The sequence below is a fragment of the Vanacampus margaritifer genome, chromosome 4 (assembly GCF_051991255.1).
Source record: "Vanacampus margaritifer isolate UIUO_Vmar chromosome 4, RoL_Vmar_1.0, whole genome shotgun sequence".
Taxonomy (NCBI): domain Eukaryota; kingdom Metazoa; phylum Chordata; class Actinopteri; order Syngnathiformes; family Syngnathidae; genus Vanacampus; species Vanacampus margaritifer.
Genome location: NC_135435.1, coordinates 21,701,606 through 21,715,674, shown reverse-complemented (window position 1 = coordinate 21,715,674; position 14,069 = coordinate 21,701,606). Strand labels below are relative to the sequence as shown.

The following is a 14,069-nucleotide window of genomic DNA, read 5'->3' as shown; positions in this document are numbered from 1 at the left end:
TGAGAGTCCAATCTTTCATTTGGTAGTATGTGTGTTTCCATAGTCCAAACACATAATTTTCTGTGGCCCTTGAAAGATCAGTCAAAAATGCTTAAATCGGCTGGCACCCACGGCATCCCTTTTCTGAATACGTCTGGCAGTCAAAGAGTTAAAAAAAATGGTGGAGGGAGTGGGGAGTTTTTTTTTTTTTTTTTTAAAACAAAAGTCAAAACATTTTTCAAAAAACACTGATAAAAATGTAATATGTATTTTCCATGAAAACGGGGAAAATAATTCTGGGGGAAAGTTTTAAGTTGTAATATCACCATTCACCACTAGATGGCAACCATGGCTTTGATGCACTTACACTGAGTAATAAATGGCCAATCATAGCTCACGTGTTTTCTGAAACTGAGCTGCGATTGGTTGTTGCTTGAGCCCTGAGCAATTGTGATGTCATTTTCAGTCAACGGCAAAAGTGGCAAAAATGTCCCCTGAGATGGATAAAAAAAACGGGTAGATTTTGCTGCTGAACTCATATTCCACAAAAGCAATATTAATCATTATGCCATGTTTATAGTCGTGGGGGCAAATACAACTTATTATTTGAAAGAAATTATTTGGGTTGACTTCCCCTTCAATTTAGTTTTTACATTCAGTGAGCCATTCATTGTAAATTCCGGCCAATCTGGATGACTGCTGCATTCAGGTAGAATAACAAAATAATGTTTCCCCCTGCAGGTATCAATGAATCATATCAGATGGGATTGTTTCAAGTTCTGGCTGCTATTCTTCATCTGGGAAATGTGGAGATCAAAGACAGAGATTCGGATAGCAGCATTATTCCTGTGAGGATATCAAATCATTCTATTCATTCATCATTTGCTTATTTAACCTCTTCATGATTTGATTTAGCCAATTGATTAGATTAGACACACGTAAAAATAGATGATTATATTTGCTTTGGCTTTGATAGACCCAAAAAAATTTAATAGAAAAATGTAGCTAAATCACATTAGCCATTGGAGCCAGAGGAGGGCATCACGGCGCTAATATACAATCTTGTCTCCTTTTTGTAGCCCAAAAATCATCACTTGACCAAGTTCTGCGAGCTGGTCGGCGTCACATACGAGGACATGGCTCAGTGGCTGTGCCACAGGAAGTTGAAGACGGCCTCCGAAACCTACATCAAGACCCTCCCCCGGCTGCAGGCCACTAACGCCCGCGACGCCCTGTCCAAGCATATCTACGCCAAGCTCTTCAACTGGATCGTGGAGCATGTCAACAAGGCGCTTATCACCAATATCAAACAGCACTCATTTATCGGCGTCCTCGACATTTATGGGTGCGAAATTTCAATGGCTGTAGAATCCTGACATAACACAAAAAAAATGCTATTTACATTTTATTTTATTTTTTTCAAATACGTTGTGATGGTGTTTATAGGTAAAAGCTAGCAAACGTACTGCTGTATTTGAAAAAAAATATTGATTTTATAAAATCGATTTTCCGTTTGTCTACAAGGTTCGAGACGTTTGAAATCAACAGCTTCGAGCAGTTCTGTATCAACTACGCCAATGAGAAGCTCCAGCAGCAATTCAACATGGTGGGCGCTGAATGTTTTGACGTTAAAGTTTAAACGGAAAGCAAGTTGCCGTCTAAATGTCCGCCGTGTGTGTGTGTTTGTGTGAGTGCAGCATGTGTTCAAACTGGAGCAAGAGGAGTACATGAAGGAGCAGATCCCTTGGACTCTCATTGACTTCTACGACAATCAGCCGTGCATCAACCTCATCGAAGCCAAGATGGGCGTCCTGGACCTGCTGGATGAAGAGTGCAGGGTATATTTGAGCTAGAACTTGCACGTATATGATGTCAAATAAAGACATGTCCAAAAAACTGTTTGCTTCTGATTTGTGATTCATTCATCGTCTTTCCTCAGATGCCAAAAGGCTCAGATGATTCATGGGCTCAGAAGTTGTACAACACCCACTTGAAGACGTGCTCCCTCTTCGAGAAGCCGCGCATGTCCAACCGCGCCTTCATCATCCAACATTTTGCCGATAAGGTGGGCTTGACACCTATTTGCATAGTGCTTACAGAATTTCAACCTTTTCAACCCAAATGTGAAGCTCAGAAGTTTATCTGACCATTTTAGTCTCTTTTTAGTAAAGGTTCGGGAACAGATTGGCTGCAGCCTCGCTCTTGTGAGCTATTTTTAGAATAGCCGGAGGATTTTTTTTTCTTTATTGTTATCTCCGTTCTCACTTTTGGTGCAACGCAGCGTTATTGTGTCCGCTTTTAGCCACCACACTATAAGGTTACATATAAATGGGTCAAGGACTAACAGGTTTTCCCATGAGGTTAGCTGAGATGAAAATGGAGTCTTACGGATTCATGTGTGGTCAGAAATGACCGGTAACACCTTTTTTTCATGGTTGTGAGTTTTTATCTACCTTATTTGTACATTGTACATACATTCTAATGTCACGTATACAGTGTAAGTGTATTGTACAATCTCTTGTACTTGTGCAGGTTGAATATCAATGTGAAGGTTTCCTAGAAAAGAACAAGGACACGGTGAATGAAGAACAGATCAAGGTGCTCAAGGCCAGCAAGGTATGCTGTATACGCGATAAGGTTGACCCCCAATTGGCTTGGAAGGTCAGTGACCTCTAGTGGCCAAATGAACAACTGCATATGGGTAGCACAGATACAGTACCTGTGACCCCAGTGGTGAATTTTACATCATTTTTATATATATGTGCTGAAAGAGTAGCATTAAGCCAGAAATGCATATAAAAACAATTTAGAGGATGGTGGCTTACGTTCATGTGTGATACTGCTACTGTTTTGGTTAGCAACAGGCAACTCTTTCATGTCCATGTGTGATCGATACCATCTATAAACTGATATAATTACACTTACAGTGCTGTATCTTTTTTTCCCATGGTGGGAAAGAGAGACATCAATTTGAGCGAGGGGTTTATTTGTTCAGTCGGAATGCACCTGGCAAATACTCACCTTTTCGAGCAGTAAGAAGTTAACATTGCAGGTTTGTGTGCGAGTCTTACAACAATAACCTTATGACTGAAAGCCTTTAATTAAATCACGGCTGCTGTTTGTCCTGCACACACACACAGTGATGCAGCATGTTGATCAGCTGACGTCAACAGAAGAGACCAAATGAGTTACCTTATTTCGCATCCCCCAGAGTCACATGCAAACACGTGCATGTTGTCTGCATCAGTGAGACTTAAACAATTGGGATTAAGCCTTAATGTGGCCTTAATGAGATTTAGTTTAATTAGGATTTAAGGTTCTCTGCCAAGCTTATCCCAACAATCTTACTGTGCGTGTGCATTTTAGTGCCTCATAGGGTGGAATAATATTTGGATTTATTCTATATTTAACATCTCGTTGAGTATTCTTGTACAAGAGTTGTATCTGTTTTGCAAAGATAATACTAATGCATGTTTGGAAAAGTTTTTATGAAAAATTTACCAATTACTTTGACACAACTCTTGTATTTGCTCTTATGATATTGTAGCAGGTGCACTGAACATGGTGAATCCCATGAATACATAAAGGTTAACTTTAATTTGACATAATGAATACTACATAAATGTTTCCTCAAATATGAGCTGTCCCTCTGTCTAGCAGAATACAATAAAGCTGTGCCCTAATTTAATTGTCACAGGCATCGTAAACATACGACAAAAAATACCTTTCAAATACATTTTAAGTGTAATTAGCTCAGTTCATAGATTTTAGACTGCACTGCATGACTCTTTTTTTGCACGTGACATCTTCACGGCAAGAAAATACATGAAATACTAGAGAAACATTTGTGATGAATCATGATTGAATTCAGGAGCGGAAATTCAATCATCATCCCGTCATCCTCATCAGCGTTGAGCTGTTTTTTTTACGTGCCTTTTGTTTCCATCATAAACCAATGATGATGTTCCACCTTAATGTCACTGTGTTCTGTTGTCATTGTGTCTCCATGTGTTGTCCATGTTATGTCGGTTCTGTCTTCATCATGACAACCCCTCCTCCCTCCCCACCCGTCAGCAGAAGGTAAACGGAGACGTTCACGCAACGCCGATCTGCCTCTGGCTCTTTCTTTATCTTCTTTCACTCGCTGACATATTCGCTCTAACAGCACTGGGTCATTGAGTTTTGTTTTGTGCCGTTGTTTGCTGCATGGGGAGCACTTGAGGCACTGACAGTTTAAAAATAAAGCATGATCGGAGAGAGGAGACATCAACCGGGAAGTAGTGATGTTGCGAGAGGTTTCTTTTGGGGGTTCCCGTGTATTGACAATGGCGAGAGGAACACAGCACAGTGGAATACATCTCAGTTCATTTCTGCATGCCATACTAAAAGCATATACAGGTGCATTTCAATTTATTTGAATATTGTAGAAAACTTTATTTATTTTATATAGGGAGCAAGCCCTGTTACAAATGGTACACATTTGTGAATAATTGATGCCCCCATCGAAAAGGGGTTTGATATTTTGAATAGATGACACGAAATAGCGACAAAAGGATAACAAAGTATCAACACTGTGTATCTAGAATGTACACAATCGTACATAAATAATTGTATTCTGTAAATTATTGGGCACAAACAAACCAAATTCACATGAGGCTTATTAATAGTATTAGCTAGCATACTAGCCTAAATAACATGCTCACACAAATCAAAATGGTTTCTAAATAGAGATTAGGAGATTAGATTTGTCTTTCTGAATGTTATTATCCCGTATTTATAACGAATGTGTATAATCTGCGGTTCACTTTTTGAATTATTGAAATAAATGAACTTTTCTACGATATTCTTATTTATTGTGATGCACCTGTACATTACATATACATGAAGCTATTCATGTCATAATACCATAACTTACATTATGGTTTTTGGCTTTCTGTAACAATGACTGACTGACTGAATGTTTTTTTTTTTTGTAACAAACACTAATCTACAAAACATTACTACACATTCTAAAAGTAGGATCTGCGCAATTGAAAATTCTTTAATATAGCGTTCTAAGCCCCTACGTATTAAAATTAGTTAACGCATTGCTGGACTGTTTACAACTGCAGTGGAACCTTAGTTGTCACTCACAAAATATTCCAGGAACCATTTGTTCAAAGTTTGAATGAAGAATGAAAAGAAGTGGGGAAAAAAAGTTTGACTCGAGGGGAATTCTTAACTAACATACAAGTGTAAACAGGTATTAATCTCCATATGTGAAAATAAGTTAGCACACATGACAAGTGTGTTCCATGGTGAAGTTTGGAAGCCAACAAAAGAATGCTGCTGTTCTGTTATTCTTTGACATTTAAAATATCGAACAGAGCAACCAGCACATAGACATGTTAGGTCACTACCAATAAGTTCCTTTTACAGTTCTATGGTTGGCATTTCCTATTTGAAACCACAGGTATCAAAACAACAAAGGAAGAATAAAATATTCTGTGGATTTAATATATTTTCTAAAAGTGCTCCAAACTGTACAACTTTAAAGGGTTCAAATTTTCGAGGTTCCACTGTACATTTATCCAGCATGAAATCCGTCTTAACCCTCCATCTCGATCGGCGTTCTAACTGTATTTGGACGCTGTACCCAGTTTGACCTGCTGGTGGAGCTGTTCCGTGATGAGGGTCACGCCACCAGCCCCACCAGTCAGACCCCCGGTACGGGAGGCAGGACCCGTCTCAGCGTCAAACCTGACAAGAGCCGCGACACCAGCAGCAAGGAGCACAAGAAGACTGTCGGTTGCCAGGTTTGATAACTACCTCTTAGCTATTTTACACACAATCCAGACTTGTTTCACACAAGCAGTGTAAATACGGATTCTTCTTTCTTTTAGTTCCGTAACTCCCTTCAAATGCTCATGGAAACCTTGAATGCCACCACTCCACACTACGTCCGCTGTATCAAACCCAATGACTTCAAGCAGGCCTTCTCGTGAGTCCCTCTCTGCCTTACATCAATGAAAACCTACAAAGCGAACCTTTGCTGTTGTTTCTTCATCTTTGAATTGTTATGATTGACAGGTTTGACCCAAAACGTGCGGTGCAGCAGCTGAGAGCTTGTGGCGTCCTGGAGACAATCCGCATCTCTGCTGCAGGTTTCCCATCCAGGTACTGATAATCTCAGCGAACTTCTTTGGTTCACATACTCTACGCACAGTATGTAATCTTACGCACAAAGGAGTGCAACTACAAGTTTGTTGTATATATGACATGACATCCGTGGGGAGTTGAGCTACAGCCACATTCTATCACAACTCCCGAGGGCAGCAATATTCTGTCCAGAGGTGGCAAGTCCAGGTCCAGAAAGTAAAAACCCTGCCACAGTTTGGCTTTGGCCCCAGGTGCTAGCTAGCTAGCTAGCTCCCTAGCTAGTTCCCATGATATTCGTTTACCTGCTAGGGCGATAGCTAGCAGGTAAACCAGCTAGGGAACTAGCTAGCACTACTTAGCTCGCACTTACTGTAGCTCGGGAGCAAGCTAGCATCAGGAGCTAAAGCCAAACTGTGGCAGGGTTTTTACTTTCTAGACTTGGATTTGCCACCTCTGATTCTGTCATTCGATTACTGGCATGAAGGCAGCAATTCAATGAAACACCACTTCATAAAAATATTTGGAAAACTATTTTAATTGTCCATATTACCAAAGTGTCGGTCACTGTTCCTTATAAAAGTTTGCCATTTGGTTTTCTCAAATTAGGGCTAAAAATTATTTGGGAAATTACATTTAATCCTTAAATTAAATGATTGCAAATAATAATGGGTGACATGGTATATTTGACTGGTTTCGACCAAAAAGAAGTCCTTCTACGTTATGGTAACCAAACGTCCTCTGGGAGGACATTTAGTAGAACAGACCATTTTCTTACGTCCTGTTCGGGCGTCTGGGGGTTTTATAAATTCATGAAAATGTCCGGTTGGCATTGCGTGACTAATAGGTGGTGAAGCACTGTGTACACTGCGACTGGTACCACAATTTCAAGGCCCCGCAAGAGTCCTCTTTTTTGAGGAAATGGGAATATGGTCATCCTACTCTACGTCTGCTAGCCAAAGAACCTCATTTGGGCACTATGAAAGGCCTTTTGAGTCTGTATCGAAATATCATATTTAAACATATGTTTAAACGCAAAACATTCTCAAATATTAAATGCAGAGCTGTATTGAACTGTACTTGGAGTAACTAAATAACTGGACTATACTTAAAAAGTCCTGTATAGGAATTTAGACAGGCTATAGGTATACTTTATTCATATATGTGTGATTGCATTGCATATTTTAAATGTTATTTACCTATATATTGAATTTGGTGATGCATAGCACCAGAGAGATCCTTGTGGTACTCATACCACACTTGGAGAATCATTGGTCTTGACGTTGCCTAATAATTCTGTGTGTATGCGCACTTCAGATGGACATACCAGGAGTTCTTCAGTCGATACAGAGTGCTGATGAAGCAGAAGGATGTTCTCCCTGACAAGAAATTGACATGCAGGAACGTTCTGGAGAAGCTAGTGCAGGTCCGCAAACTTTTCCTCTTCTCCCAGCGGCCATCTTTTCATGATATCTAACCGCTCCCTTCTTCTATCAGGATCAGGATAAATATCAGTTTGGTAAGACCAAGATCTTCTTCAGGGCCGGCCAGGTGGCCTACCTAGAAAAGCTGCGCGCCGACAAGCTGCGTGCCGCCTGCATCCGCATCCAGAAAACTATTCGCTGCTGGCTGGCGCGCAAGAAGTACCTGCGCATGCGCGATGCCGCCATCACCATCCAGCGGTTCACCAGAGGATACCAGGCTCGTTGGTGGGTCGCTCACACATGATTCACATACTGTTTCCAGATTTGTAATATTTCCATCATTCCTAATCTACAATTGGTGTTCTGTTTTCTTCAGTTTGGCTAAATTCATGCGCCGCACACAAGCCGCCACCATCATCCAGAAGTACCGGAGGATGTACGTGGCCAAGAAGCGTTACAGGCAGAAGCAGGCGGCTGCCCTGGCCATACAGACTATCCTCAGAGCTTACATGGCCCGCCAGAAGTACCAAGCGGTAATGCAAACACTTACAAGAACACACATATTTTGATTTCCTATTCCTCTCCCATTTAAAGGAGAAGTCAAATCCCAAAATTTCTTGACAATAATATGTTCTATGCAGCATCACTAGTCTAAATATGTTATTCTGGTTAATATTGTGTTGAGGATTATGAGTTCAGTAAAATTCAGCAGTTTTTATCAATATCAGAAGGCGGCTATTTTGCCACTTGCTGTCGAGTGAAAATGACATCCGAGTTGCTCAAGCCTCAGGCAACAACCAATCACAGCTCAGCTTCAGAAAACAGGTGAGCTGTGACTGGTCAGCTTCAGAAAACAGGTGAGCTGTGATTGGTTGTTGCCTGAGCTGAGCAACTGTGATGTCATCTTCACTCGATAGCAAGTGGCAAAATGGCCGCCCCCTAAGATGGATAAAAACGGATGGATTTTGCTGCATAACTCATATTCCACAAATGTAACATTAATCAGAATGTCATGTTCAGACTAGTGAGGACACATATAACACATTATTGTCAAGAAATGTTTGTTGACTTCCTCTTTAAATCAAGACTAACTTGGCCACTCCAAACCCTTTATTTTTATTTTATTTTTTCATATAATTAATGTTTCCTATTGGGCCAGATAGATTTTGATTTTTTTCCCCACCTATTAATAAATAAAATCATTGTTTAGCACATTGGTTCTCAACCCCGGTCCTCGAGTACCCCTATCCAGCCTGTTTTCCAGGTCTCTCTCAGCCAACACAGCTGAGGATCGTTATCAGGCGTCATGCAGAGCTTGCTGATTAGCTGATCGTTTGAAACACCTGTGTTGGCAGTGGGAGACATGGAAAACATGCTGGATAGCAGAACTCAAGGACCGCAGTTGAGCATGACTGGATATATTTAGACACTGTATGGTTATAACGACATGCACAAACTTTCAACTTTTAAACTTCACACTCTTTCACGCCTACTCACTTTGTAGCGTTGTGCTTCCGACACTTCCTGGGGTAGCATTTGATATTTTTCCTCTTTCTTGTCGTGTCCCGGCGTCTATAGCTTCTGCGCGAGCACAAGGCGGTGATCATCCAGAAGCGCGTGCGTGGCTGGCTGGCTCGATGCTGGTACAAGCGCTGCCTGAGCTCCATCGTGTACCTGCAGTGCTGCATTCGCAGGATGAAGGCCAGGCGCGAGCTAAAGAAGCTGAAAATCGAGGCCCGCTCGGTGGAGCACTTCAAGAAGCTCAACAAGGGAATGGAGAACAAGATCATGCAGCTGCAGAGGAAGATCGACGAGCAGGTCGGAATCAAATCCTCGTGTCATCCCAGCTTTCTCATTTTGCGTGTTTGTTTGTCATTCGGGCTGACTTCTATTTACCCTACCAGACCAAAGACAACAAGTCGGTCAACGAGAGGCTAGCGGGTTTGGAGAACACCTACACGACGGAGAGCGAGCGGCTCCGAGGGGAGCTGGGGCGCCTGCGAGGCGTGGAGGAGGACGCCAGGTGCAAAGGCAAACAGCTCAACTGTCTCCTGGAGGAGCTGGAGAAGCTGAAGAAGGAGCTGAGCACCACACAGCAGGAGAAGAAAACACTCGAGGACTGGGCGCAGTCGTACAAGGGCGAAATGGAGAAAGTACGTTAAAACATTCAATAGAATTTTCAGGTTAAATTACTAAGAAATGCTTTTTTTTGTATTTCAAGATATTGATCCTTGGCTATTTTTTTTTTTTTGTTAATAGACCCTCTACATTCGTATCAATAGATAGTGATGTATTATTATGGCACCAAAGGCAAACATTTTTTCCTTCAATTTAGTCGGCTCAGAGAAGCAGGGGGCATTGGGCACGGAGTTGCCCCCACGCAGGTGATCATTCAATATTGTGCTCGTGTTTTAGCGTCCCAACTTTCGTCAGGTCCATATATATTGAGACATTGAGACATTTCTCATGTTTTGGGAACTGAAATCCACCACAATGGATTTGCAACGAAATGAACTGTTTTAACTGCAGACTTTCAGCTTCAGTTTGAGGGTGTTTAAATTCAAATCAGACGACTGGTATTACACCAGTTTGGATATGTGCTACAAGAATCAATTTAAAAAATATATATTTTTCATTCTTTGCAGATACAGCACATCTTCATCACATTTCATTTCAAACCCATTGTGGTGGTGTTTAGCGCCGAAAAGATGAGACTTGTGTCACTGTCCCAATATTTATGGGCCTGGCTGAATATGTTATGTCTTAGTTTTCAGTCATCATTCATCCAAATGGTGTTAATGAGTTGTAACCCCGTCAAGTAGGACCACTAAGTAGAACTTGTTTGTAGCAGAGCAGCAAGCAGTCTTTATGGCTTCAAGCCCAGATTTTGTTTCAGAGCAAGAAACCTACTGATATCGAAGATGTTAGAGCCCTTTCATTTCATTTCATTACTTTTTTGAATGCTTAATTTTCCACACCAAGATAAGATTTATTCATAAATAAAGGTGACAGGAATGCAATGTTACCGTTTTACTAAAAAGTAGATAATTTTTCCTGCATTATCATTCATCATTTCTTATGTCATTATAATATATTAGTGTCTGAAACATGGCCCACCCTATATGCCCCCCCCCACCCCACCCATTTATATCATACCTCTCTTTACTAATTGGCTTTGACAAGTCTCAAATATGGTTCCTTGCTCTATATAAGGTCTCTTAGTCAAGAGACCATGAATGTTATTGAAGCTTGCAGTAATGTATGATAGACATTATCTGATAAAATGTAGTTTTATGTCATCTGGTTTTCACTTAAAACAGACACACAATGATGTAATTTCTACATGTTTTGTGTGTTAGATGGTATCGGAACTAAAGGACCAGAACGGCTTGCTGAAGAAAGAGAAAGACGACTTGAACAGGTTGATTCAGGAACAGAATCAGCAGATGACAGGTGAGCTTTAGAGGGTGTGCTATGTACGGCCAAAAAGTTAGCATTTCATTACTTCCCTCCACTAGAGAAGACTTTGTACTTGAACTAAATTTACCGTCACTTGATTGTTGTTACATGTTTGGTTTCTTGCAGAGAAAATGGCCCGTGCAATTGCCACCGAGACTCAACAGTTGGAGACGGATTTGAACGAAGAGCGCTCTCGATACCAGAATCTCCTGACAGAACACCTTCGCCTCGAGGAGAAATACGACGACCTCAAAGAAGTGTGTGACACACATTTTATTCTTTGTTGGTGGTGGTGCTTTTTTCCCTGTTTCCCCACTCATTTATTATTATTTTTTTTTTTAGCATTTTTCCAAGCCCGGCCACAGGAGAACGGATTCCACTCACAGCAGCAACGAGTCCGAGTACACCTACAAGTCCGAGTTCGCCGAATCGGAAGAAGGTTCCCAGGCCGCAGAAGTACGCAACTAGTCTACAGACAATTTCTAGTTGATTTACTTGCTGCATTTCCAGAATCTCTTAAGCTGACATTTAATGGCTCTTCTTGCAGGATTTGACTCGAGGAATGGATACCTCGCTCACGCTCAAGCTGCAGAAGCGACTCACAGAGCTGGAGCAAGAAAAGCAGTCGCTGCGCAATGAGCTGGAAAACAAGGAGGAGCAGTTTCAGAGGGCCCGGGCCAGGGTACAAGATACACAGACTCAAATAAATAAACTACAAATATACACTGCCACAAACCGCAAACCGGCCCGCAGTCCTATAAAGAACTGGGGGGAAAGCCTGGATGTAATTAGCTTTTTTTCTTGAGGGGAAAATAGGAAGCATTTATTTAAGGTGAGGAGTTAAAATATTCAAGTGAATAAGGTAGACCTACCTGGCATGTATTCCACCAGAATTTGAGGAAACACTGTTTACATTTAAAATAAGAGATTCAATTTTTTAAGTGTGACTAATTGCGGCACAGCGTTTTAGAACCAAAGACACCAATTGAGAAAATACAGTTTTCATTTGAGGGCAGATGCTTTTGTTAACTTATTTGCACTATTAAATACAATCGGTGCAAGTGCTGCATTTCATATTGTAATAATAATAATAAAGTTTGTACTTGTGTTTTTGTTTCAGGATGAATCCGAGTTCAAAAAGGCGCGCGGGGCAGAGTTGGAGTACGAGTCCCTCAAGGTGAGTTGTTTAAATGCTTACTTAAACTTTCTTTGTGCACCTTTTTTTTTTTATTACTACAACTTACAATATAACACTAGCGTCAGGAACTGGAATCTGAGAACAAGAAGCTGAAACACGACCTGGCCGAGATGAGGAGAAGCCTGCTGGGCAGCGCGGCATCGAGCGCCGGCGCACCGGGCTCTCCGGCCTACAAGGTGCTCCTGGATCAGCTTAACTCGTCATGCGAGGAGCTGGAAGTGCGCAAGGAGGAGGTGCTGATCTTGCGCTCGCAGCTGGTCAGTCAAAAGGAAGCCATGCAGCACAAGGTGATGTTGAGTTGATCTGATCTTAACATGTATATGTACTGCACTAATGCGTACTCGCCCATGTCAGCTGTTTGTCTGATCATTAGTACATTCTCTCAGCCACTTTATTAGGTACACCTAAACAAGACTAATGAGAAGTTATTTTGGTTACACTTTGCAATGTTGTAGAGCTACTTTCAAGTTAAATGCTTGTTTTACATACTTTATATTGATTACAGTAATTTCTGGACTATAAGGCGCACCTGACTATAAACCGCGCTAAGTAATTTTGGGGAATACGCGAGTTTGTTACACATATGAGCTGCACCCGACTGTAAGCCGCAGGTGTTTTAATGTTACCGCACCGGGTTCTTGCTACTTTATTCTCCACTACTTTATTTTCCTTAGTAAATAGTCTCGCTCTCGTCCTGTCTCTCCTACTGTATTTGGGCTCACTTGGATTGTTTTGCTCTGCCTGATGCGCTTGCGCTTCCTTTATAGTGCGCCCTCTTGTGATGTGATGGATAAGCCGCACCTTTGTATTAGCCGCAGGGTCGAATGCAAGTGAAAAAAAATGCGGCTTATAGTCCAGAAATTACTTTAGTAGAAAGTATGAATGAATAGTTAAATATTTGTAAATACATGTATATGTATTTCTGTAGCGAATAGCTGTTTTATTATCCAAATTCAGATATATGCACAATTTAATAATGATAATGTAGTGGCGTAAATATAAAATACTAATAGAATATATCAGAGTAATTTATCGCAGAAGTTGGAACCATAATAATAATTAATAATACACTTTATACATACACTTTTACTGCCATTGACGGCTATAGACGTAAAAAATTCATTTTAACTATTTCTATTAGTTTAACTTTTTTTCCCACTTTTGTTAACAAGAGTATGAAAACCTAGAATTTTTTTTATTGTATATTTAGAACAGATATAAAATGTGTGATTAATTGTGAGTTAACTAGTGAAGTCATGCGATTAATTATGATTACAAATTTTAATCGCCTGACGCCCCAATTTTTTAATAATGTTTTCTTTCTTTTTTTTTATTTATTCATTGCCATTGACGGCTATAAACGTAAAAAAATCATTAAAACTATTTCTATTAGTTTAACATTTTTTTCCGCTTTTGTTAACAAGAGTATGAAAACCTAGATTTTTTTTTATTGTACATTTAGAACAGATAGAAAATTTGTGATTAATCGTGAGTTAACTAGTGAAGTCATGCGATTAATTACAATTAAAAATTGTAATCGCCTGTCGCCCTTAATTTTTAATAATCTTTTCTTTCTTTTTTTTATAAATTTATGGCAGTGAATGAGTTAAAAATGTGTAGGCATCTAATTCCTAAATATAATAAATAGGCTTCTTCTTCTTTTTTTTAAACAATTAATGTCAAATATATTGATACAATAAATAGACAAAAATACATCTTGCAGTGCATTTTTCAGTTACAACGTTCTCATTAGATTGTGAAGGTGTACTTCATGTATGTTTGGCTTTCTTGTCTATAGACATCACTAATGATGCTTTTGTGCTGCCAATATGATATTTACTATAATCCTCCTCATGTCTGTGAACTTCCTCATG

General features: G+C 40.3%; 1 protein-coding gene across 4 annotated transcripts in view; it reads left to right on the top strand.

Moving 5' to 3' along the window:
* Positions 1-14,069, top strand: part of myo5aa (myosin VAa) — a 55,665-nt gene that overhangs the window by 25,807 nt on the left and 15,789 nt on the right. For all 4 annotated transcript variants that reach the window (XM_077564912.1, XM_077564913.1, XM_077564910.1 and 1 more), the window contains exons 9-28: positions 721-827; positions 1,059-1,324; positions 1,504-1,585; positions 1,677-1,817; positions 1,919-2,044; positions 2,512-2,595; positions 5,619-5,774; positions 5,862-5,959; positions 6,049-6,135; positions 7,432-7,540; positions 7,612-7,823; positions 7,915-8,071; positions 9,117-9,356; positions 9,443-9,691; positions 10,898-10,991; positions 11,124-11,254; positions 11,340-11,453; positions 11,545-11,679; positions 12,118-12,174; positions 12,255-12,482. In XM_077564912.1, coding sequence (XP_077421038.1) covers positions 721-827; positions 1,059-1,324; positions 1,504-1,585; positions 1,677-1,817; positions 1,919-2,044; positions 2,512-2,595; positions 5,619-5,774; positions 5,862-5,959; positions 6,049-6,135; positions 7,432-7,540; positions 7,612-7,823; positions 7,915-8,071; positions 9,117-9,356; positions 9,443-9,691; positions 10,898-10,991; positions 11,124-11,254; positions 11,340-11,453; positions 11,545-11,679; positions 12,118-12,174; positions 12,255-12,482 — 2,873 coding nt within the window. The remainder of the gene's footprint in view (positions 1-720; positions 828-1,058; positions 1,325-1,503; positions 1,586-1,676; positions 1,818-1,918; positions 2,045-2,511; positions 2,596-5,618; positions 5,775-5,861; positions 5,960-6,048; positions 6,136-7,431; positions 7,541-7,611; positions 7,824-7,914; positions 8,072-9,116; positions 9,357-9,442; positions 9,692-10,897; positions 10,992-11,123; positions 11,255-11,339; positions 11,454-11,544; positions 11,680-12,117; positions 12,175-12,254; positions 12,483-14,069) is intronic.